Source organism: Capsicum annuum, chromosome 11 (assembly GCF_002878395.1).
Source record: "Capsicum annuum cultivar UCD-10X-F1 chromosome 11, UCD10Xv1.1, whole genome shotgun sequence".
Lineage (NCBI taxonomy): Eukaryota > Viridiplantae > Streptophyta > Magnoliopsida > Solanales > Solanaceae > Capsicum > Capsicum annuum.
The window spans coordinates 174,829,268-174,853,163 of record NC_061121.1 but is presented as its reverse complement, the minus strand read 5'-3'; the positions used below and the strand labels follow the sequence as shown (position 1 = coordinate 174,853,163).

The following is a 23,896-nucleotide window of genomic DNA, read 5'->3' as shown; positions in this document are numbered from 1 at the left end:
TAAAACCATTTCATCCAAGATTTTGAAGTAATACTAATTAAAGTAGCCAGTACCAAATAATGGAAATCTGTGTGCTTTGCAAGCCATAATAATCATAAGATTTGGGGCATGGAAGATAGAATATTGAAATTTGAAATGACTAAACATACACGCAATCCTCTCTACCCAATAAAGGTAGGGTGAGGTCTGCGTATGCCCACCATCCTCATACCCCACTTGTGGGAATATACTGAGTATGCTGTTGTAAACATATATGCAATCCACTGGGATTTTGACACTACTCGCACCTTCAGAAAACAAAATTTCAACAAACACCACAGTTCCAAAACCATGGAGAGCAGACAAATTTTGTGGTACAGACAGCAACAATCCACTAAATCATGACATATACCTTTGTTGCCTCAGATGAATATCCCCAATCAGGAGATATATCTCGAATTGTAAATTTCTGCTTCTGAGCAATAGTCAAGCTCACCTCATCTTCAAGAGAAGTACCAATATGATCTTGGTCAAATAATGTTGTATACTTGTCAGGGTTGGATCCAAAAGTATTTATATCAGGAGGATATGTGGGATACTTGAAATCTTCAAGTTGTTTAAAATCTGGTACTTGAGCTGCAAGAAAATATGAGTTTCCCAGAAATTAACTGATTCCTGACATTTCTAGAGGTAGCAGACATAAATTATCCTCTGGAGGTGAAAAAAATTATTACCCGTCGGAGCCTCCTTGTCGCTGAAACAAGGCCACTTGTAACTTCCATATGTTTCTATGGCACATCTCTCTGATGAGATTTGAAGCATTGCCTATGGTACGTACAGACATGAAAAAAGATGACTAGGTTTTAAAATTAAATTGTATAGCTGATGCAAGTATATGAGAAGAGGCAGATGTTGTATTTGGCCAGAAGGTCCTGAATAAGGTCAAATGATGCACTATATTTTGATGTTATATGCATCAACAGTCCTAATGAAACAGAGCTAACTACAAAGTACACTGCTCTCACATTCTCATCCAACTTGTGCAAATATTTGGTTTGTGATTCAGCAGCTGCAGAAACCCCATAGTCGTCCAGCATATCCTTCCACATGTCACTGTCCTGGGTCAGATCTTGATGATGAGATTCACTGCTCTCACCTACAGAGGCACACTTTTATCAGCATATCTTCACATTTATTGCTTCTGACTAAAAAAGATACGAGAACTCCATTTAAAGATAAAAATAAGCACAAGAATAACCCATGCAAAAGACATGGAAGTACAAGAAATTACTAATAATGGGAAGATCTCCACACAAGCAGTATTCAACTACACAATCATAGGGATACAATGTTCATTAGTGGATAATTATATAACTATAAAAGCTTAGAAAATGGTACTACTCAAATCCTACTGTGCCATGAAAAACTATAAATAGTTGCGTGTTTAAATTTAATGAAAAAGCAGCCAGTCACGCTATGCCTGGAAGTACGGGTCAGGCTTTGGAAAGCTGGAACAATGAGGGTAATGGCAGTACAGACAAAAGCAAATGGAAAATTGTCCCAGCAGTGATGTGGTGGACTATATGGAGGGAGAGAAATTCGAGATGTTATGAAAGTATTAGCGGTCCTTTGCACAAAATTAAAATGAATTGCATTATCACTTTTTGCTATTGGTGCAGTTTTGAATATGTAGATGACCTGTAGCCATCATAGACATCTTAGGGTCCTTGTAAGATGATTAGGCCCTAAAGATAGTTTTTTGTTTTCTTCTTTGTTTACTGAGCCTACTCAGTTGTATGTAGCTCTGATGTAAATTTTTGGGATCCCAGCCTTAGTGCTGAAGATTTATATACAAACTCGTTAACATTATCAAAAAAAAAAAATAAAGAAGCCAGTCACACAAACAAATTGAAAGAAATATCTACCTAGTTCATGGCAACGCACAAATAAGTAAGATTGCAGGTAACAGAAACCCAAAACAGAGAATCATAAGGATCCATATGTCCAGAAGATATAGCTCTTGCCTCAGCTTTTTCTTTGAAATTGGACTGTTCCAACTTCCAATTTCCTACTGAAATAGGCAAACGGAGGGAGAACTAGACGTATCTTGCTAGGAAAAGACAGGTTAGAATGCATTCTACAAAAATATTAATGTATGAAAATGACAAACCCAAATGATGTTGCAACAGCAGACCGTTTGAATTCCCCTGCATCTGGATAAATGAACTGTCGTCATTAATTGCATCAGCATAGAGGGGATCAATTTCTTTGAAGCTGTCATCATTTAAACTTAACTGCTCCTCTAGCCTTCGCAATGCTTGACTCATCTCAAGTCCCGGAGAACTGATGGGCTCCTCTGTTCTCCCAGTTGTGTCTGACGTCCCGCTATTATTGATGACAGCATCAGAGCAAATTTCTCCAGGGCTAGATTGGTTCTGGTATAGCTCATAAGATTCACTTGCAATGACAGTGGAGCCCGTATGTTGGGTAGAATAGGATCTTGGACTGGGAGAGAAAGCAGAAGAAATTGGAGAAGATTCTGACATGAAGACTGGATTCTGCCTACCCTGTGCTCATATGTAAACCAAATGATGTTAGGACTAATTATACTTTTCACATATCATATTGCAACTTACTTATGTTTTAGATGATAAACAGCTTGATTTGATACATTAAACAGATTTAATTCTCAAAAATTAGCTGTACAAACAGATATTAATACAGATCTTGAAAGCACCTCCAACATCACAATATAGCGGCATTCCCAGAGAAATAAAATTACGGAGACATGATGGTTGAAACTGAAGAACAAAAAAGTAATGGTGAATAGATCTCCTTTGGTTGATGAAAAATAATTTCAGGTGATACCATGAACTACGGTTGAAAATTACTTTTAGTTGTTGCAATAATTTTTAGCATAGTAAGTTGATTAGGTTTAGGATGAATTGAATTTTTAAATTTTTATTATGGTGTTTTAGTTGTTGAGATATGTTAACTTTTCTAAATTGCAGATTTTCTGCATATTATGTGTTCAAAGTGACTCTTTAAAGCTCTCTTATGCTTAATAGAAGTATTGAGAGTCATTTATATCACTTTTAATATTTTTGTGCTCCACCATCATCAGAAACACCAACGGATCAGAGCCTCATTAATCTTACGGAATCTGTGGGTCAATTGAAGAATAACTTTCACCCAGTTTAAACCCGTACCAGGACTATTTCAATCGATACAAATTTTTAACCTATTTTTGAAACCATTTCTAACCAATATTAATTTATAACCCATTTTTCAAACATAGCAAGTAGCAGTCTCTCCTAGAATCTCCCAAAAATCTTCATTTAGTCAATGAAAATAGAATCATATTTTAAAACCAATGATTTATGAAATATTGTAATGGAAGATGATCCTTACAAATACTCCTTGCAAATTCTATCATTGTCCAGATTAAAGCACTTTCAAAAGAGCTTTCAAACAAGACAAGATTATTGAGGGTGTTTTTTAAGCACAAAAAGAAGAAAAAGAAGGAAGAAGAGAGATCAATATCAAAAAAATGTGCAAGTTAAAAAACAATCAAAACATATCAACACCAACTGCCAAAGCAAAAATTGAGGAGCATTTTTTAAAAAAATTGCAGTAACTAAAGCAAAGGAAGTGTGTTGAAATTTACGCTCAGTAAGTGCAGTAATTTTTAGCATAATAAGTTGCTTGGGTTTAGGACAATTTAAATTTTAAATTTTTATTAGCTTGTTTTAGCTGTTGAGATATTTCAACTTTTTAGATTGCAGATTTCCCCCCTATTATGTGTTCAAATTGACTATTTAAAGCCTCTTTTGCTTGATAAAATATTGAGACATTTCATTTACTTTTAATATTTTTGTTGGGCCACCATCTTTTAAAAAACCAACAACTTTTGTCATGGCATCATATTTGTGTATAATGGTTCCAGAAGACTGACCTCGGTTATGTCTCTGTAGTGAACCAAAACAATGTGGTCGTACGCACTGCCCAAGCATGCAAAGTTGTGAACAAGTAAAAGAAAAAATGACAATCAGATACCAGCCAACTTTTGCTCTGACAGATCAAGAGAGAGAGAGAGATGACAGAAAAGGAATATCTACAATCTTAATCTTAAGTGCATTCCATACGTATTTTGTTATTTTTTTGCAACTCCTGATACGCTCTCATTTGAAACCATGGCAAGTTTAGCCCCTCTTTCTTAAAAGTTCTCATAACCATAAAACACCATTTTACACATAGATAAAAGGAAGTATACTCACGGATCCAACATCCAGTAGCTGCGTCTCTGGAAGTTAGGATTTTGCTCTCCATGTGCATAATAACAGTTCAGGGCTTCAGCATTTCCAACCTGAACATAAAAGGCAAATTGGAATTTTCATTTCATTGCAAAACTGTCAGGGAAACACGAGATGAACATCAGATGCACACACGTGGGTGATTGATTCTATCCATGTGAAAAATAAACCAAATATTTCTAAATAAAGTCATTTGCAATATCAACAATACAAGTTCCGTTACCTTAAGGCGTTCATGTGCCTCCCCAACAGTTCTCCCATCTTTCTTCTTGCGCCAACTGTGACCATCTTTACGGAAGAACCTGAGGACCCTCTTGTTAAAGAGAAACAATGATCCGCCTGTTAATACAACCACTTTGTCAGATGATATGATAAAAGAGAATAACCATCTAACAATAACGGTTCCAATGTAAGACGGTTAGGAGACTACTGGGTGGCTTTTGAGGTGGCTCACTGGAGAGCTGGTGGTTCTCATGATTTCGCAGTATGAAGAGAACTTCAGCGGGTTTCAACCACCTGATTTGGGCTTCTCGAACCAAATCATTGATATCATATCCTGAAAGATAGAAAATAGTAGTTGCTAAATCTTCTAGTTCAGCAGATACATATCACTACAACCCGTTCTCAAAGTGGCAGAATTCATAAGGTTAATCAGTAGTTTCCCAAGGAAAAGAACTACATTAAAACAAGAAACAGGTTCAATTGGTTACTTATAGAGAACTTCTAGAAAATGTGAAAGTTGAGTCATAATAGCAATAGTGACAACAGGATTATATTTGGTGTGCTGTGACTAAAAATTTAAATTACACATGTTATGCTAGAAATTCAGAAATCTTGGCTTTTGTTCGGTTACTTGTCTCAGAAATGAAGACCATAAGACATAACATCCGTTTAAACCTAAGATAGGACAAGAAAATGGGATGTTGTTGAGTAACAATATTTTTTTTTTGATAACTGTGGTGTCTGGGCCAGCCTGCGTGCACCTCGACTAATTCCATGGGATACCTACCACCTCCCACCAGCAACAGGTAACTCTGTCCACCAAGGCTAGAACACATATGGGAAGAATTGTTGAATAACAATATTCATGATGGGCAAACTAACTGTGCTAACCAGAAGTTGACAAAGGATATTCAGTTCTGAATACTCCACGGAAAATCGGCAAATTTGTGAACTATAAGCAATTAGTAATGCACTTTACCTTTAATTTGCTCTTTTTATAAAGTAAAATAAAAGGCGAGATTACTGTATTTGACTTTATTCCTTTGCATTTTTATTTCTGCCCCATCTTTCAATGAGAATCAAGTAATATATCTTCAATCTCAGAGAGTTGGAAGCCTTTGCCAAAGTGTACAAGTAACTCTTACAATCCAAGGACTAGCTCCAAGTACTAAAAGTGTCAAATAGTAAGAAGTTTGAGGTTGAAGTAACAGTTACTTGTTCTTATTCAAGAGCAATCGGTTTTCCCATCATTGGTTGTCATTTCTCTGCCAGGACAGTTAGAAGTGATAAGTTGCTTAATTTGTCAACATTAAAGGTTCATATTTCTTAACTAATTTATCCTCACAAACTATCCCATGTAGGCTCTTTTACTATACCAGCATCCCTGTAGTTTCACAGACTTGCAGGGAAGGAACAGTGGCCTTTATGAAATTTGGGGCAGGGCACACAGATTTTCTGCTCTTTTTTTCCTCTTCTATTAATACTGGGAAGTAGACTTCAATTATGGCAACATCACACACCTCTGTTTTCTCAAAAGAAACATGGCTTACCAATTTCAATCAGCCTAGGCGTCAAAGTTAGCAATCCTTCAATTGAAATATTCCTCCACAACCACATCATCTATTTATTTATTCATTGACATCCTATTAACAAAAATATGAACATTCTCCTGACTACATTGGATAATGCCACCTATATTTATTTTTCTCTCTTTACCATTATTCACTTATACTCTAGTAAACACCAAAATTTCATCTGACAACTTCATTAAAAATTATGGATAAGGATTTGACCGAAGATTTAGGTTCCTTGGTGCTTATATATAATAATCTAATTGGCCCAAGGAAAATAATTCAGTAAAATTCATTTCTATAGTGTGAAGTGGATTGATCATAGACAATAGACTTGTCAAGTGGCCTGGGTCAACCCACGAAATGGTCCATATAACCTCTCAAAACAGGCCCCTAACTGCTCCCCAAACCCTAATTGACCCTCTTAACTTAAGGGGTTTGAGCTAGGCCCATTAGTTGACCCATAAACGGATCTGTTCAGGAACCGGTCCATAGCCCACAGCCAATGCAACCCGGTAATAATGGAAGTTACTAAAAAACAATCCCACAAGAATTAGTCAAATTTACTTGTAATACTTTGTGAAGTTGCATGTTTAGTAAAGTTTGTGATTTTTTATTTCCATGAGAAATAGTCATTTTCTTTTTCTTATTTCAAATTTTGAGTAAACCAATTTGTACGAATAAGCTTTTCATCATTCAATTTAAAAATTTAATACAGTATAAGTTTTTCTTTCATTTGTATACTTGTACTCCCTCCGTCATAATTTATGTGACACTCTTTTCTATTGAAAAGGTAACCAATTGTCTTGCTATATCCTTAACATCAAAAACATGTTGAATTTTACAGTTGCAAAAAGGTGAAAAAGGAACTCCTATACAGAAAAATATGCACTTACACATTGCCAGTTAAATTCATCAAGTCTCCTACTTCTCCCACATATTCTGTTTACACCTAAAAAAAAAAAGACTAACAATTCATCCTAACTTTCCAGATGGGACTGCTTTTGTCTTCAAAATATCTGGAATATCTTTCCTTTCATATTGTCCACTATATAAATGTTGGAATGATTTTCCACTAATCCTCATCATCATTCCTTTCCCCCAGACTCTTCCAGCAGCTCAACAACTCCTTCACAGAATCAGGCATAACCCAATTTTTTATTTTTTTGATAACCTTGGTACCTGGGCCAGCTTTCTTTCACCTAGACTGTTCCATGAGATACCTGCTACCTCCCACCAGCTCAGCCACCAAGTAACTTTGCCCACCAAAGCTAGGAAAGATGGGAAGAAAACAGCTAATGTATATTTCTCAGCTGGAGCTGGAATTTGAACCTGAGACCTCATAGTTCTTAAATCACTTCATTGAGCACAAGGCCACACCTTGGGTGCCAGGAAATAGGCATAACCCCATTTGTACTCAAAATACAGAAGAACATGCGCCACAGCTTTGTAGTTGTACTTCAATGAATGAATAAATGTTCAATAGTTTCTCCATCATGACCACAAAGCATACATCTTGAACAAAATCTGGAAACCTCTTCTTTGTAAATTTTTGTGAGCTAAACAAGTTTTCCTTACCATTAGCCAAACAAAACAGGATACCTTAACCGGTAAGAAGACTTTACAGAGAAGATACCTTGTTGTTCAGTCTGCATCTGATAGCATCCGAGTCTATCTGAATGTTATTTAACTCCACCAAAAGATCCTAGAATCTAAAGTAGACCGAAAACCCTGTCAATTTTCCAATCATTCAGAGCTCTTCTAAAATTTAAAGCATCATCCATGTTGAGTCCACAATTGATCTACCTGAGCATGAGTCCGAGATATCATGGAATAGAGACCAGGGAACGTAGATTTGAGGCTGCTATGACCCAGCCACTGATCTAACCAAAAGGCTGTTTTTATACCATTTCTCACCATGATTTTCACATTCCTCTGAAAATCCTGCCACTTCTCTTATATTTCCATACACAACTACCAAAAGGACTCTTAAGTCTTAACTTCTTTAGTGATCCACGAACTCTCTATCCCATACTTCTGAATGATAAAGTTTCTACATAGTGCCGTTTCTTCTGAGTTGAATCTCCACAGCCATTTTTGTAGCTAGCTCATTTTATGTAAACTCGGATTCTTGATTTCCAGACTACCCAGTTTCTTGTTTAAAATGAGGACTTCCCACCTTACCAGATTAAAAGCCTTGTTCACTTTATTGTCATGTCACAGGAAATCTCTTCTTAACTTATCAATATTTCTCCACACCCCTTTAGGAATAGGGAAAATAGCCATCATATAAGTAGGGAGGGCATCCAACACTCTTTCCTTTTTTTTTTTTTGGTTTCCCATCCGGTGTCCGGTACCCGCATTGGAGTCCGACTAATCCGGATTCGCACCGGGTAGAGCCCCATTCGGGGGGTAGCGCTCCCAACAGAGTTTTCTCCATGCCCAGGGTCAAACCTCGACCTCTGGTTAAGCGTGGAGCAAATAACCCCATCCGCTGCACCACAACCCATGTTGGTAACACTCTTTCCTTTTTAGTCGGTAAAAGAATGACACATTTCTAAATTTTGGCAACAATTTAAGTTTGAACCTCTTTTTTACCCTTAAAGAGATAATTTATAGGCACACGAATATTTATATCTTATTATAGACCTCAAGTTTCAAAAGTCTTCCTTTCATTCTTAAAACAATGTGTCTATTCAAACATCTTGACATAAATTGGGAAAAAGGGAGTATTTGTTTTTTTAAGGTAACATTTTGTATTTGTTTCTTATAAGTTTAGCCATCATATAAGTAGGGAGGGCATCCAACACTCTTTCCTTTTTAGTCGGTAAAAGAATGACACATTTCTAAATTTTGGCAACAATTTAAGTTTGAACCTCCTATTCACCCTTAATGAAACAATTCATAGGCACACAAATATTTATAGCTTATTTTATACCACAAGTTTCAAAAATCTTCATTTCGTTCTTAAAACTATGTGCCTATTCAAAAATCTTCACAGAAATTGGGAAAAAGGGAGCACTTGTTTTTTTTTAAAGGTAACATTTTGTATTTGTTTCTTATAAGTTTATCCATCATATAAGTAGGGAGGGCATCCAACACTCTTTCCTTTTTAGTCGGTAAAAGAATGACACATTTTTAAATTTTGGCAACAATTTAAGTTTGAACCTCCTATTTACCCTTAATGAGATAATTTATAGGCACACAAATATTTAGCTTATTATAGCTTATTTTAGACCACAAGTTTCAAACGTCTTAATTTCATTCTTAAAACTATGTGCGTACTCAAACATCTTCACATAAATTTGAAAAAAAAGAGTGTTTCTTTTTTTAAGGTAACATTTTGTATTTGTTTCTTATAAGTTTTTGTTATCTAACAACTTAACTTGTTAGAATATGAGTAAGAATAGGAATAGCATATAGAATCTACTTGAAAAAGGATTGAATGTAGTGTCTATAAATAAGGCCTCAATGTAATAATGTAATTACAATAATTTAATAATATTTTTCTCCAATATGTCTTACATGGGAACAGAGCACTGGTGAGAAACTTCAGAAAAAAACACTCAATCACTGTGCGTCAATTTCCGGTGTCTGATTTGTGTCATTATCTGTTTTGTGAGTTGTGTGCAAAATCCAACACCACCATGAGGATCGAAAAGTTCAGGCGACAAAAACCACCTGAAAAGTACAATTCACGTGCTTCCACTCGCCTGTCGGAGTTTCGTTTTTCCGGCATATTTGTGTCACGCGCCGCGCGTGAGCTGTTATCTGATTGGATTTTTTGAGTGGCTCCTTTCCTATTGGGGTCGCCCAACTATTCCGCTCTGACCAGTTCTTCTTTTCAAATTCCATCAAGTTTTTCAGACTTCGGTTGCTAGAACCCTAATTCCGGCGACTTCATATTTTTTTCCGGCAAGATTTCTTTTTTCTAGTGAGGTCAATCCTTCATTCAAAGGTTGTCGCTTTAGCTATTTCTTGATTTTGGCCAATTTTATGGCGACTGAAAAATTTCAAGTGACTGACCAATTTTTATCTATTTAGTCATATGATTAAATCTGAATCCTTAATGAGGAGATCAGAAAATCAAACATCACAATCCATGAAGAATCAACGAGGGTGTTAGAATATGAGTAGGAATAGGAATAGCACATAGAATCCTATTAGGAAAAGGATTGTAACATAGTATCCTATTAGGAAAATGATTGTAACGTAGTATCCTATTAGGAAAAGAATTGGAATGTAGTGTCTATAAATAGAGCCTCAATATAATAATGTAGTTACAACAATTCAATAATATTTTTCTCTTATATTTGTTCACATGGTATCAGAGCTTCCACGATCTTGGTAAAATATCAAAGAGTTTCCGCTGCCGACAGGCGGCATATATGAAATAATTCATATATGCCGCCCGTCTGGCCAATGATTATGTTACCAAAAGTTGGGTCACTGACTCACTGTGTATCTTTCTAGTAACTATTTTCTTATATCTTTCCGTAGCACCATGCATCTGTCCGGTGACTACTTTTTCATATCTATTTTTCTTAGCACCGTACTTCTTTCCGGTGACTATTTTCTCATATCTGATTTGCGTAGCACCGTGCATCTTTTCGGACTAGTGTCTCATATCTGAGTTGCATAACACCATGCATCTTTCTGGTGACTCCTCAGATTTAATTTATATAGTTCCGTACGTCTTTCCGGTGACTCCTCGAATCTTTTTCAGTAGGGTCGTGCCATCATTCCGATCCTGCCCATATAATTTCTCTTCTCCAGTAGGATCGTGCCGTCATTCCAACCCTACTCATATAATTTCTATTTCTCAATAGGGTCATGCCATCATTCCGACCCTACACATATTTCTCTTTTTCAGTAGGGTCGTGTCATCATTCCGACCCTACCCATCTACTTTTTTTCCTCAGACTGTAGTCACTTTCAGCCATCAAATCTAATAATCCAGCGTGTGAGCATGTTTCGGCTAAGTTTTCGGTGACTTTCATGTTCAAGATCTACTCGTCTCTTGATTTCGAGATGACCCGTATAATTTATACAGGTTTTCGACAATTTTTCAGCGACACATCGACTTTACGGCAATATTTACTACTTCTCGAATCATTTTTTCAGTTTGTTCTGTTTCAATTGAGGTCTCCCAGATGTCTAAAACAGTCCTTATCAATTTTCTTGCAGATATCTTCACCAAGTCCCTCACCGATTCTTATATTAGTTACATCCATAACAAGCTTGGTACATATGTCTTCTATGCACCAGCTTGAGGGGGAGTGTTAGAATATGAGTAGGAATAGAAATAGCATATAGAATCCTATTAGGAAAAGGATTGTAACGTAGTATCCTATTAGGAAAATGATTGTAACGTAGTATCCTATTAGGAAAAGAATTGGAATTTAGTGTCTATAAATAGGGTCTCAATGTAATAATGTAGCTACAACAATTCAATAATATTTTTCTCTTATATTTACTCACAGAGGGAAAGGTCGATTTGGAAGATCTCGACATAGGTGTAGTTATTGTAAAAGGCTTCGACATACTAGTGACATGTTATTCTCGACCTAAGTGTGGTTATTGTAATGGGCTTAGACATACTCGTGGAATATGCTATTATTTGCATGGTCAACCACCTAAATATGCTCATGTTGCTCAGTTTAATGTTGCTCAGTCTATCACCAAATGGGTGTATTTAATCTTACAAGGAATATAATGAGTATCTTCGGTATCAAGCAAATAAGCATATATCTTTACCAATAGTCTCAACTGCACAATCGCTTGTCTTTGGATCATGGGTTGTGGATTCAAGTGTTTCTGATCATATTTCTGGTAACAAATCACTTTTGTCTGATATTGTTTATTCACAATCTCTTCCTGTTATTATTTTAGCCAATGGGATCCGAACAATACCAAAAGGAGTTGGACAAGCCAAATCCTATCTTCTATCACTTTAGACTCTATTCTTTATGTCCCTGGTTATCCTTTTAATCTTGCATCTGTTAGTCGTTTGACATGTGCCCTTCATTATCGTATAACTTTTTTATGATTATTTTATAATGCATGACCGCAGTACGGGACAAACGATTAGCACAGTACATGAATCACAAGGTCTTTACCATCTTACCTCTTCAAATTCCTTCATAGCATGCTCCATTACAGACCCTCTAGACCTTATTAACAAACGTTTGGGCCATCTGAGTCTATCCAAGCTCCAAATAATGGTGCCTAGTTTGTCTAGTTTATCCATGTTAGATTGTGAGTCGTGTTAACTTAAGAAACACACCTGTACTACATTTTCACGTAGTATTAAGTCGTTCAGAGCCTATTTTCTCATTAGTTCATTGTGATATTTGGGGTCTTAGTAGAGTCAGTCACCCTTAGAACTTTGTTACTTTGTTAGTTTCATTGATGATTTTTCAAGATGCATTTGGGTTTTCTTGATGAAAGACCGTTCTGAGTTATTTTCTATATTCAAAAGTTTGTGCTGAAACACAATATCAATTTGGTGTTTCAATTCATACTTTTCGTAGTGATAATGCCTTAGAATACTTATCCTCCCAGTTTCAGAAGTTTATGACTCACCAAGGAATTATCCACCATACATCATGTCCATACACCCCTCAGCAGAACGGTATAGCAAAAAGGAAAAATAGACATCTCAATAAGACTACTTGCACTATTCTCATTGAATCCCATGTTCCACTGCGTTTTTGGGGCGATGCAGTCCTCGCATCTTGCTATCTCATTAATAGAATGTTATAATCTTCGATTCAGAATCAGGTTCCCCATTCCATACTATTTCCTCAGTCACATCTCTTCCTTATCCCCCCTCGTGTTTTTAGGAGCACATGTTTTGTTTATAACTTAGCCTCAAGAAAAGATAAACTAGCCCTTCGTGCTCTCAAATGTATCTTCCTTAGTTACTCTCGAGTTCAAAAAAGGTGTCGATACTATTCACCTGATCTGAGTCACTACCTTATGTCCGTCGATGTCACATTCTTTGAATCTCAACCTTACAATACATCTTCTAATAATCTTGATATCTCTCAGGCCTTACAATACCTCTTGTCTTACCCGCACCAACCTTTGAGGAATCTATGGTTACTTCTACATCTCCGGCCACCGTGCCACCACTTTTGACTTATCATCACCGCCACCGTCCAACATTAATCCCAGATGATTCATGTCATCGCCTAAAGCTGCCCTTACTGCAGACTTGCCTCCTCCTAGCCAATCAGTTGCACTTCAAAAAGGTATAAGATCCACTCGTAACGCTAACCCACATTATCCTTTCTTAAGTTATCATTGTCTATCATCAATCTATTATGCTTTTGTATCATCTTTGTCCTCTATTTCCATTCCTAAGAATACAAGTGAAGCACTTTCCGTTCAGGATGAAAGCAGGCTATGATTGATGAGGTGTTTGCTTTACATACGATTGGTACTTGGAAGCTTGTTTCCCTTCCTACAGGTAAATCTATTGTTGATTGCCGTTGGGTTTATACAGTCAAAGTTGGTCCAGATGGTCAGGTTCATCGGTTTAAGGCTCGTCTTGTTGCCAAAGGATATACATAGATATTTGAGCTTGATTATAGTGACACTTTCTCTCCCGTGGCTAAAATAGTATTTCTCCATCTTTTTGTATCTATGGTTGTCGTTCGTCATTGGCCTCTTTATCAATTGGGCATTAAGAATGCTTTTCTGCACGGTGATCTTGAGGAAGAAGTCGATATGGAGCAACCATCTGGTTTTGTTGCTCAGGGGAAGTCCAGTAGCATTGTGTGTCGATTGTGCAGGTCACTATATGGTTTGAGCCAGTCCCTCGAGCCTGGTTTGGGAAGTTTAGAACAGTAATTCAGGAGTTTGGCATGATTCGTAGTAAAATTGATCATTCTGTGTTTTATTGGTATTCTGAACCAAATCTGTGTATTTATTTAGCGGTTTATGTTGATGATATCATTATTACCGGCAATGATCAAGATGGTATCACTAATTTGAAACATCTCTTTCAGCATTAAATATTTTCTAAGTACTGAGGCTGCTCAACCTAGATCAGGTATCATTATTTCTCAACGCAAGTATGCCTTAGACATTTTTTGGAAGACAGGAATGATGGGATGTAGACCCGTTGACACCCCTATGAATCCAAATGCTAAACTTCTGTCAGGACAACGGGAGTCACTCAATGGTCCTAGAAGGTATAGACGGGTGGTTAGAAAGTTGAATTATCTCACAATGACTAAACCTGACGTATCTTTTCCTGTGAGTGTTGTAAGTCAGTTTATGACTTCCCCGGTAATAGTCATTGGGATGCAGTTATTCGTATTTTCGATATATAAAATCGTCTCCAGATAAAGGACTACTCTTCGAGAATCGAGGCCAGGAGCATTTCATTGGACATACAGATGTTGATTGGGCAGGGCCACCCTCTAATAAACATTCTACATACGGCTATTGTGTTTTAGTAAGAGGTAATTTGGTGTCCTAAAAGAGTAAAGAAACAGAATTTGGTGTCCTGGAAGAGTAAGAAATAGAATTTGATGTCCTAAAAGAGTAAGAAACAGAGTGTGATTGCTCGATCTAGTGCAGAAGCAAAATATCGAGCAATGGTTGTAGCAACTTATGAACTAGTTTGGATCAAACAGGTGCTGAGAGAACTAAAATTGGGAGAAACCGGTAAGATGGAACTTGTGTGTGATAATTAAGCAACCCTTCATATCGCATCAAATCTAGTGTTTCATGAAAGGACTAAGCACAGCGAGATTGATTGTCACTTTTTTAGAGAAAAGATACTCTCAGGAGATATTGTTACAAAATTTGTAAAGTCAAGTGATCAACTTGCGAATATCTTCACTAAGTCCCTAACCAGTCCTCGTCTTAATTACATTTGGAACAAGCTAGATACATACGACTTGTATGCACCAGCTTGAGGGGAGTGTTGGAATATGAGTAGGAATAGGAATAGTAGATAGAATCCTACTTGAAAAAGGATTGAAATGTAGTGTCTATAAAAAGGGTCTCAATGTACAACAACACATACCCAGTGTATTCCCACATAGTGGGGTTTGGGGAGGGTAGAGTGTACGGAGATCATACCACTACCTCAGGTGAAGTAGAGAGGCTGTTTCTGATAGACCCTTGGCTTAGGACCAATAACAGTATAACAAACACAAAACAATTCAAAGTAATTACAACAATTCAATAATATTTTTCTCCAATGTCTCACATAACTATAGTAAATTATTAAATTAAATATAACATAAAATATAAAGAAATAACTGAAACACCTTGGCTTTGAACCCTTAGAAAATTGCCTAAGTAGGAGTTTCGGGACCACATACGACTAGGAGGTACTAGTCGTATAATAGGGTACAAGTCAGGTGACCCAGTCGTATATTGTCCAGTGTTGGGTGGTGTTGGGTGGTTGAATTTCTGGAATGGATACGACTAGGTGGGTACGAGTCGTATGGTTGGTGAAGAGTCGTTGGGTTGGGTTTTCCTTTACTTAATCTGAAACTTAGTAACTTAACTTGGATCTGAATACGAGTGGCTCACCATGAGTCGTGAAGATAGGGTACGAGTCGTATAGTCCAACTCGTATGTTAGGTAGTGTTCAACCCCTCATAATTCTGTTATGGGTACGAGTAAGGGTACTAGTCGTATGCTTGGGTACGAGTTTGCCTTGGTGGTCATATGTTGGACAATGTTGGGGGTCCAAGGGATGCCTAGGGTATGAGTGGTGGATACCACTCATATGGTAGGGTACGATTGGAGAGGGTTGGTCGTACCTTCCTGCGGGAAAATTTTACAGTTTAAATTGGGGGTATTCTGGATATTTCCCTTTATAACTCCTTGGGACCCCACGACTTAAAACACCTTTTTGGGATTTCATTAACCTATTTGCAATCAATCAAACACTCTAAACTCTCTCCAATCTCTCTCAAGGCTTTTGGGTCAAGGAAGGCTAGGGTTTCTTCAACACAATCAATTTGGGGCTTACGAGGGTGGTTTCTTTTTATCTTCTTCACTATCTAAGGCATATTACTTCTCCCTCATTGTTAGTTCTAATTAAAGGAATGTTTTATGAATTTTTCTCATGGCATAAATGATAATGTTCGGGTTTTGAATTATACTTTAGGGGTTTTGGTTATAATGGTTGGTTATGGTTTTCCCATGTCTTTTGCTTGTGGTTTTCATAACATAATGGTGGTTTGAACATGTGGTTGCATGGAAATGGTTAATTGGTGCTTAGTTTTGAATTTGGAAACAATATGCCCCCAATGTGTTTGATAAAATGCATATGAGAATGTTTTTGCTACATAGTTGAACTTTAAATAAAACTATTGCATAGTATAACTTGGTAATGGAACTTAACTTGGTTTGGATGGTTTTAAATGGTTTTAAATGGCTAAATGGTAAGGTCTTGATGGTCATGGTTTGGTTTAATTGAAAGCCTTGTGGGGTACAAAGGAATCCCCCAAGAAAACATAATAATGAACTACTTGTGGGCTACATAGGAATCCCCCAAGTAAACTTGATAATAATGTAATCTAATGTAATTTGTGGGTACATAGGAATCCCTTTGCTTCTTTAAAAGGTTGGCTAAGGACATTGTTTACAAGCTATAGTCGGTATGACGATACCACTACTTTTAGGCGATGATGATTTTGTCATATTTTATTCCCTTCCGAGCAGATTAATTGATCATTTGATGTTATCCGACGCGCATCTTGACGGGGCATGCTACCAGCTTTTCTGATGGTTTTGCAGCCAAGGCGTTGTTGGACTCTCTTGCTGCCCGAGCTTAATACAGATCTGAGCCTCTATTTTCTATTTTCTCTATTCAACTTGGATTTGTTTTATATTTAGGGCGTGTTTGGTATGAAGGATGGTCCTTGATCCTGAGCCGGGGATCTATCGGAAACAGCCTCTCTACCCCGTCGGGGTAGTGGTATGGACTGCGTATATTTTACCCTCCCCAGACCCCACTATGTGGGAATATACTGGCTATGTTGTTGTTGTTGATTGTGTGGTAATAGTTTTAATTGGGCAGTAATGGCGGGGTGTGATAGTGATACAAGTACAACCACGAGGATGGACGTGTGAAAGTGTAATGAACCCGAGGCTTGGAGTGTGCAAGAAAAATGCAAAAGAGGGCCTAAAACACACACCAAAACCGAACCTACACTACACTCCATGGGTGGCATTTTGAGGCTTTTCATTAAAGGGCCTTTTGGTCATTTTGTATTCTAATTGTAATATAGTATAAATAGAACATTGTAGGTCATTTTGTCTTAAACTTTGATGATATTTGTAAGTTGTATAACACTTTGAAAGACAAGTCCTCTCTCCTCTTTAGGAGGCAACCCGAAACTAGGGTGATACTAGTGTGGAATCACTAGTGTTGCATTCATGGCGTGAGAAGTTGGTGTTTAGAGGAGGTAAAGTCCCTCTTATGTCAACGTAGGAGTTAGGTTAACCGTTGTGTGTAGTGTTAAGGGTCCAAGAGTATCACATGTTCTTGGGTTCTTAAGATTATACCAACCAATGTCTAACTATCTATCCTTTGTTCATTTTATGCTTGTAATCGTTTGTACTAGTTTGTTCTCGTTTCTAGGGAAGCCATGAGTTGTTGTTACAATATTGTTGTGTTCTTCTTCTTGTTTTGTAACTTAGTTTGGTTGTTGGTTGCCTTGTGTGTTAAACACCTTGTAATCTCTTCATTCTTGCTCTTATTTGTTGAATCCGAGAGTGGTCATCAAAGGGGTCCTCGGTTCCTAGAACTTGTGGACTGTTTTGGTGTATGTTTTAGTGTCTTCTTGGTCTTCCTTGTATCATTTGGTATCAAAGCTCAAGGCTTGATTTTGTTCTTACAAAACCAATCTTGGGAAGATCTTACCAAAGTAAGAGACATTGTGTTGTGTTGGACCTTGGGCGAAATTTGAAGTATTGTTGTGTTGGCCAACAGTTTTTGTGACTAGATCTAGTAATCTTTCACTTATTTAGTTTGTTTCTAGTGTTGATCCGTTCTCACCAATACTTAAAAAAAACGCTAAAAGTACGGGTTTAACCAAATATTGAAACGCGGAATTCAATTCATCTAAAGAAAACGCTAAAAGTAATTGAAGAGATTTAGCAGAAAAATGAGAGAGCTCACAGTAACAGAAAATAAATAAAATAAAATCGGACTGAAAGCCTAAGTGATCGAAGTAGAGTTATATTACCTGATTCGGCCATAATTTGGAGCAATCAATAAAAGAAATTCAGAAGTGCAGAGAAATCTTCCAGCCGGCTTTCATTTCAATTTCTTAACCAAGTTGAACAGATCGTATGGACACCCAAAATGGACCGGCAGAGATAGAGAGGATGTGTGAATATATCTATTTTAACTGGAAAAGGACAGCTTGAATTTTGTAAGTCGATGTAACGAGCTGAGACCTGAGAGTGAAAGCTACCACGCTCCAGAAATGGAGTTCTTTTTGGTTCTTTTTAATTTATTTGGAAGTAATCCTCTACTCATTTGTTACATATTGGTTCCTCACCATCTTAAACGTGTAAGCTCGCTGTTTTACCGCTTAGCACACTTTGTAATTGAAATAAGTAAAATAGGGAAAGGACATGGCGTCATTGAAATTATTCACGTTTTTGAGAAATAGAACTCGAAGCCCGTCGGCTCATTTTATTACCATTTTTTAACCATCTGATTTTTGCTTCTATTTGGCCCAAATTTTAGCATCGTTAAATGCATACTACCGTTAAAAAGGCTTGAACACACATTCTCATAGTCCTAATACTTCTAAGTGGAAGAAAAAAGGTCAAGCAATAAAACTTCCTCCATCTCGAGTTGCTAGGTCTCAAAGTAATTCTCTCCATGATCCAAAAGCCACATTCATAGTCAATCTTTTCTCAGAAAATGACTCGTTCATAGCACAAGAAAGGTGTTGGTCCATCCAAAATTCAAGAAAAAAATCATTCTAAAGGAAAGCAGAAGGTTGATGAAGACCTTGTTGTTCTTTCAAAGAAAAAAAAGAAACGCATTAATTTAAAGGTTGGTGACTATGAGGCTGGATCCTCAAAAAAGAAAAGGCACAACGTTTTTGTTCAGCCGAGCAAACCAAATTACAATCTATCTGATGTTGAGGTATATTCGAATTTTTTACTATAATAATGTATATCTTTCGTATAGTCGATGAATAATTAATTCTTATGTTATAGTCATATGTGCAATGTGGGACTTCACTTGGTATGTTGTTGTTGTTGTTGTTGTGTGTGCAATGTATAGTGTTATGAGTATGTACATATGTGCTTATGTTTTGTAAATAGATGTGTGTTTGCGATCTTTTTAGAAATATATCTTTTTATGTCAGGTTTGGAATCTCATTGTTCGTCCAACTGACTATTGATGTGCCATAGCTTCATGGCACTTTTGATGCTTAAAATCGAGAAATGTTCAAGTACTTAGTTCTATTTTGGTAGATATTGTGTGTTTTTGTGTCTATTTTGCAGGGAACTAGGTTTTAGGAGCTAAACGGAAGAAAAAAAATTGAAATTTGAAGTTTGGGCTACCTATGTTGGCACCTACCTAGCGTAGGTGACAGAAGACCAAAGTACAGGGAAACTAAAGTTGTAGATCCTTTCATTTACCTATGAGATAGTACCTATATGGGGTAGGTGCTACCTACGGCCCGTAAGTCGTGTCATAGGTGGCCACTGACCCGAGTTTCCTATTTCATTTTGGTATGGATTTTTAGGGTGGTTCTATGTAACCTATAAATAGCCTTTTGATGTTTTTAGTTAGTTTATGCACTTTTACGCACTTGATACTCTTACAAACATATTTTGATTCCAAGATTAATTTTGATCTTGGAATTCTTGTGTTCTTGGTTTTCAGTTTATTGTTGATTTAAGACTTTGGTTTTCCTTCGTCTATTATTGTGAGATTATTCATATGCTTTTTTTATTGAATTTCATGGATTATTTCACAAATATGAGCGGCTAATTCTTTTAGCTAGGGTTGTGGGAACCCTGATGGATTAACAAAGTAGGGGAAGTGTGAGATTCCTTCTAGATCATTGTTGTTTTGTATTGTGACTTCTTCACTTTGGTTACTTTCTTAACAGTTGCAAATGTTAGGAACCCGCTTGTATTCGATACCTACTCGAGAGAGAGGTAGAGATTGGAAAAAGAAGATCACAATAATGATTCGAGGCTATCAACCTTCGTCTAATTAACTTGAGATCGGTAGAAAATAGTTAATTTGGGATCCAAGACAAGGGTTAGTAATGCGACACTCTGAGACTGAAAGAAGATTTTTGAGATTCTCCAAAGGGTGTCGAGAGACTGTTGGTGATACATAACTTGTCAAATTCTACATTCGTAGTAGTGAGATAGTTGGATTGAGCATGATAAATCTACGGAGTTAGAAGACAGGGGAACACAAGCCTAGTGTTCGTTTCAAATTGATCACAACCGAAAGTATTCAGGTTTTGTTACTTTTTACTGATTACTGCAAATTCCCCCATTTACTTTCCTATACTTTTGGCTACTTCAGCAAGTTTGAAAGACAGATTCGACCTATTCCTTGTGGGATCGACCCCAACCTAGTTGGGTTACTATTATTTGACAGCGACCACATTGTATCTTTTTGGAGGATATAGTTTGGTCGACATCAAATTTTGGTGTCATTGCTGGGGAATACGGTTATGGATTAGTTAATTGGAGTTGTTGAAGTTTTTGGATTTTACTTTTCTATTTTTCTTGGGGCATACGCCGGTGTATGCCCAGCACTAGAAGTCAAGGCAATTCCTTGATCTCATTTGATCCAGAGTTGGAAAGAATTTCCTACAATAAAATTGTAGGATATCATAGCGTGGTCGTGAAGCTCATCATGAACTGCCTCAAGACAATCCTTAAGACTTGCCTCCACCACATGCTTAGGAGACAGTCGCAGAAACCACTGCATGATTATTAGCGGAGGAATAACAGAAGAGGAATAATTAGGCCGCCCAATGTGCAGCTCAGGAGGTAGAAAGAGCAAGATAGAGCAGGAATCTAATCGTCGAGCAGAACTCAGCAGAGGTAGAAGAAATAGAGCTTAAGTGCTCCCAGCTTATCAATATTTGCTAGAGTATGATGATCCGAAGGATGATCTGGGGTATGTAGATGAAATACCCCAGGTGTTGATCTCTGAGGAATTTCTAAAATTTCATCTTCACTGTCTTGACTACGACTTATCCTACGAGTCGTAGGGAGTCATGATGAGTCATTGGATCCAAATTATAAGCCAAGTCTTTTACTCTGAGTACGAGTGTCTCACCACAAGTTTGAGGACTTATTACGGATCATTTTATGCAAATCGTAGGATATCCAGTGTATACCCAAATGGTTTCTATGTTAACTATGATTGGACCCTAGTAGTCATTGGGTCCCATTATAATCCATTGTATATGAGTCATAAGGTCAATAGTATGTGTGTGCCTGGTGACACTGTCTTGATAATAACTCGTGGAAACGAGTCGTAATGAGATGTTATGAGACCCATAACGACTGACAATTTATTTTTCTGCTTTTAATGGGGTATTTTGGACATTTTTCTCTTATCGCAATAATAACCCATGATCTATAAATATACTTGGGGCCCTATTTTCATCTAGAACACACTCCAAATATTTTTTTCTTCTCTCTCAAGTTCTCAAGCATCTATAATTAGAGTTTCCAAGAAGAGGGTCAAGGAGAGCTTCAAGAGTTGAATTCTCTCCATAATCTAGGGTATTTCAAGCATATTACTCTTTCCTAATTGTTATTTTGTTAAAAACATGTGTTTTAAAGTACTATTCATATGGTTTAATGTTGGATTTTGAACATAGGTTAATGGTTTTGAATGATTGTTGTTTATGTGAAGTTTCATATTTGCATATGCATTGGTTATGTTAAAATGGTGATTTTGAAACCAATTTGATGCATCAATATGGTGAATAAACTAGGGGAATGTAAATTCCCCAAATTTTGCGAATATTGACAGTTGAATTAGTAATGACCTCAACCCCATATTGTGAAATTAGTTTTGAATATGAAAAGTATGCATATTGAACTACTCTTAAACTATTGCATAATGTGAAAAGTCAATGAAGTATAATGATTTTGGATTGAACCTTATGGGATTGTGTAATTCCCCAAGCTAATATATAATTAAACCAAGAGGGTTGTGATTTTACCCTAAATGATGGTAATTGGTTTAGCATGTTGATGATACCTTGAAAGAATAGTTGGTATGATGATACCAACAGTGTATGCCTAAATGTGCATTATGGTTCAATGAATGAGAATGTGGGATAAATGTTTTTAATTGGGCTTTCAGGAGGGTTGTGTAGCTGAGTCGTGAAGGTAGAGGTCCCGAGGGACCAATACTGGAAACCGCAGTTGCTGACGCGGGGGTCTAAATAATCGGGTGGTTTGAGTCCCCCTTATTATTATTATATGATTGGGAGATTCGAGTCCCTCATATTATATCACATGATTGGGTACTTAAGTCACTTTTGTATGTTGGGAGGTTCGATTCCCCCATGGTGCATATGTATATCCTCTAGTTTATGCGGCTGCATGCACTGGGGCCCTCTCATCTAGGGATGAGCTGGGCCTACATAACGTTTGGGGTGACTTCTTATGTTTTGACGGTTGAGCTACACAATCTAGACTAAAGTTGTAAAATGTATATTAAGCCTTGTTTCCTTTCTCGACATATTATTTATGTATGTAAATAATGATGTACACATGGTTTTGAATTGGATTTAACTAGGCTTTATTTTATCCCCTATCCTTGAATTACATGTTAGTGCTCAACCCACTAAACATCTCTGAATGTTGTATCCCCACACAATGCAGGTACCGGAGATACCTCTACTTTTTCTGCACAGTGGTAGGTGGATCGACTCGATCTGTCAGTCATCGATGGTGAAGTGGTGAGCTTCTATTCTCTGGAAGACTTGGTCATTTCATTAGTTTTCAGTTTTAGATTAGAATTGAGAGTTTACATTATCATTAACATTATCATTGTCAGGGTCGGGGGCATGTCCCGACACTTTATTGATTTTGGTTTTGTTTAGAAGACTTTGTGGATTATTGTGGACTTGGGTGATATTAGTTGGTTACTGGTTATCAGATCATAAACATGTCTTAAATTTCTTTGACCTTATCTTATGCTATCTTGTTATATATTCAAAATTTGTCTGATATTGGGGGTATTGCGTTCTATTTGGTTAGGTACAGGGGTCGGTCTTTGGTCCTCATTGGACTTGAGATACCCATCACGACCAGACCCTGGTTCGGATCGTGATAGTAGAGCCTATTGAGACAGGAGCTATCATTCTTCCTGTATTAACCGGGGTAAATTTTGATATTACTAGTGCCATAATCCAGTTGTTAAATCTAAAAGGTGGGTTTCTGTCCTGTCAACTAATGAAGCAAACATGCACCTTATTAATTTTGTATAGATTTGCTCTTTTTATAATTTGCTTGGGGTAGATCAGGAATCTCTCAGACTCAGGTTATTCTCATTCTCTCTAACTGGTGAAGCGATATTATCGTTTGGGGAACTACCTTATGGGACCATAACTACATGGAATGAGTTGGAAAGGCATTTCTTGGACTGATTATTTCAGTCTTCGAAGATGCTGTAATTAAAAGATGCGATGTATAATTTCAGGTAGTTGCACTCTAAATTGATATATGAGGCATGGTTTTGATTTAAGAGAAAGTTAATGATGGTGCCCAATCATAGAATTTCGAGATAAAATTTTCTTGAAATATTCT

At 37.0% G+C, this 23,896-nt stretch overlaps 1 protein-coding gene across 6 annotated transcripts in view; it reads right to left on the bottom strand.

Moving 5' to 3' along the window:
* The window catches only part of LOC107853435 (calmodulin-binding transcription activator 4), a 33,310-nt gene extending 14,581 nt beyond the window's left edge, over positions 1-18,729 (bottom strand). The window contains exons 1-9 of one of the 6 annotated variants that reach the window (XM_016698428.2): positions 18,313-18,729; positions 4,723-4,848; positions 4,516-4,631; positions 4,257-4,345; positions 3,935-3,980; positions 2,150-2,546; positions 1,005-1,135; positions 714-804; positions 392-615 (exon numbers count right to left, since the gene is read on the bottom strand). In XM_016698428.2, coding sequence (XP_016553914.2) covers positions 392-615; positions 714-804; positions 1,005-1,135; positions 2,150-2,546; positions 3,935-3,980; positions 4,257-4,345; positions 4,516-4,631; positions 4,723-4,848; positions 18,313-18,325 — 1,233 coding nt within the window. In that variant the 5' untranslated portion in view covers positions 18,326-18,729. Of the gene's footprint in view, positions 1-391; positions 616-713; positions 805-1,004; positions 1,136-2,149; positions 2,547-3,934; positions 3,981-4,256; positions 4,346-4,515; positions 4,632-4,722; positions 4,849-18,312 lie in introns of those variants that run through there. The other 5 variants (XM_047399097.1, XM_047399096.1, XM_047399098.1 and 2 more) reach the window with 5 other exon arrangements.
* Between the last annotated feature and the right edge of the window lie 5,167 nt (positions 18,730-23,896).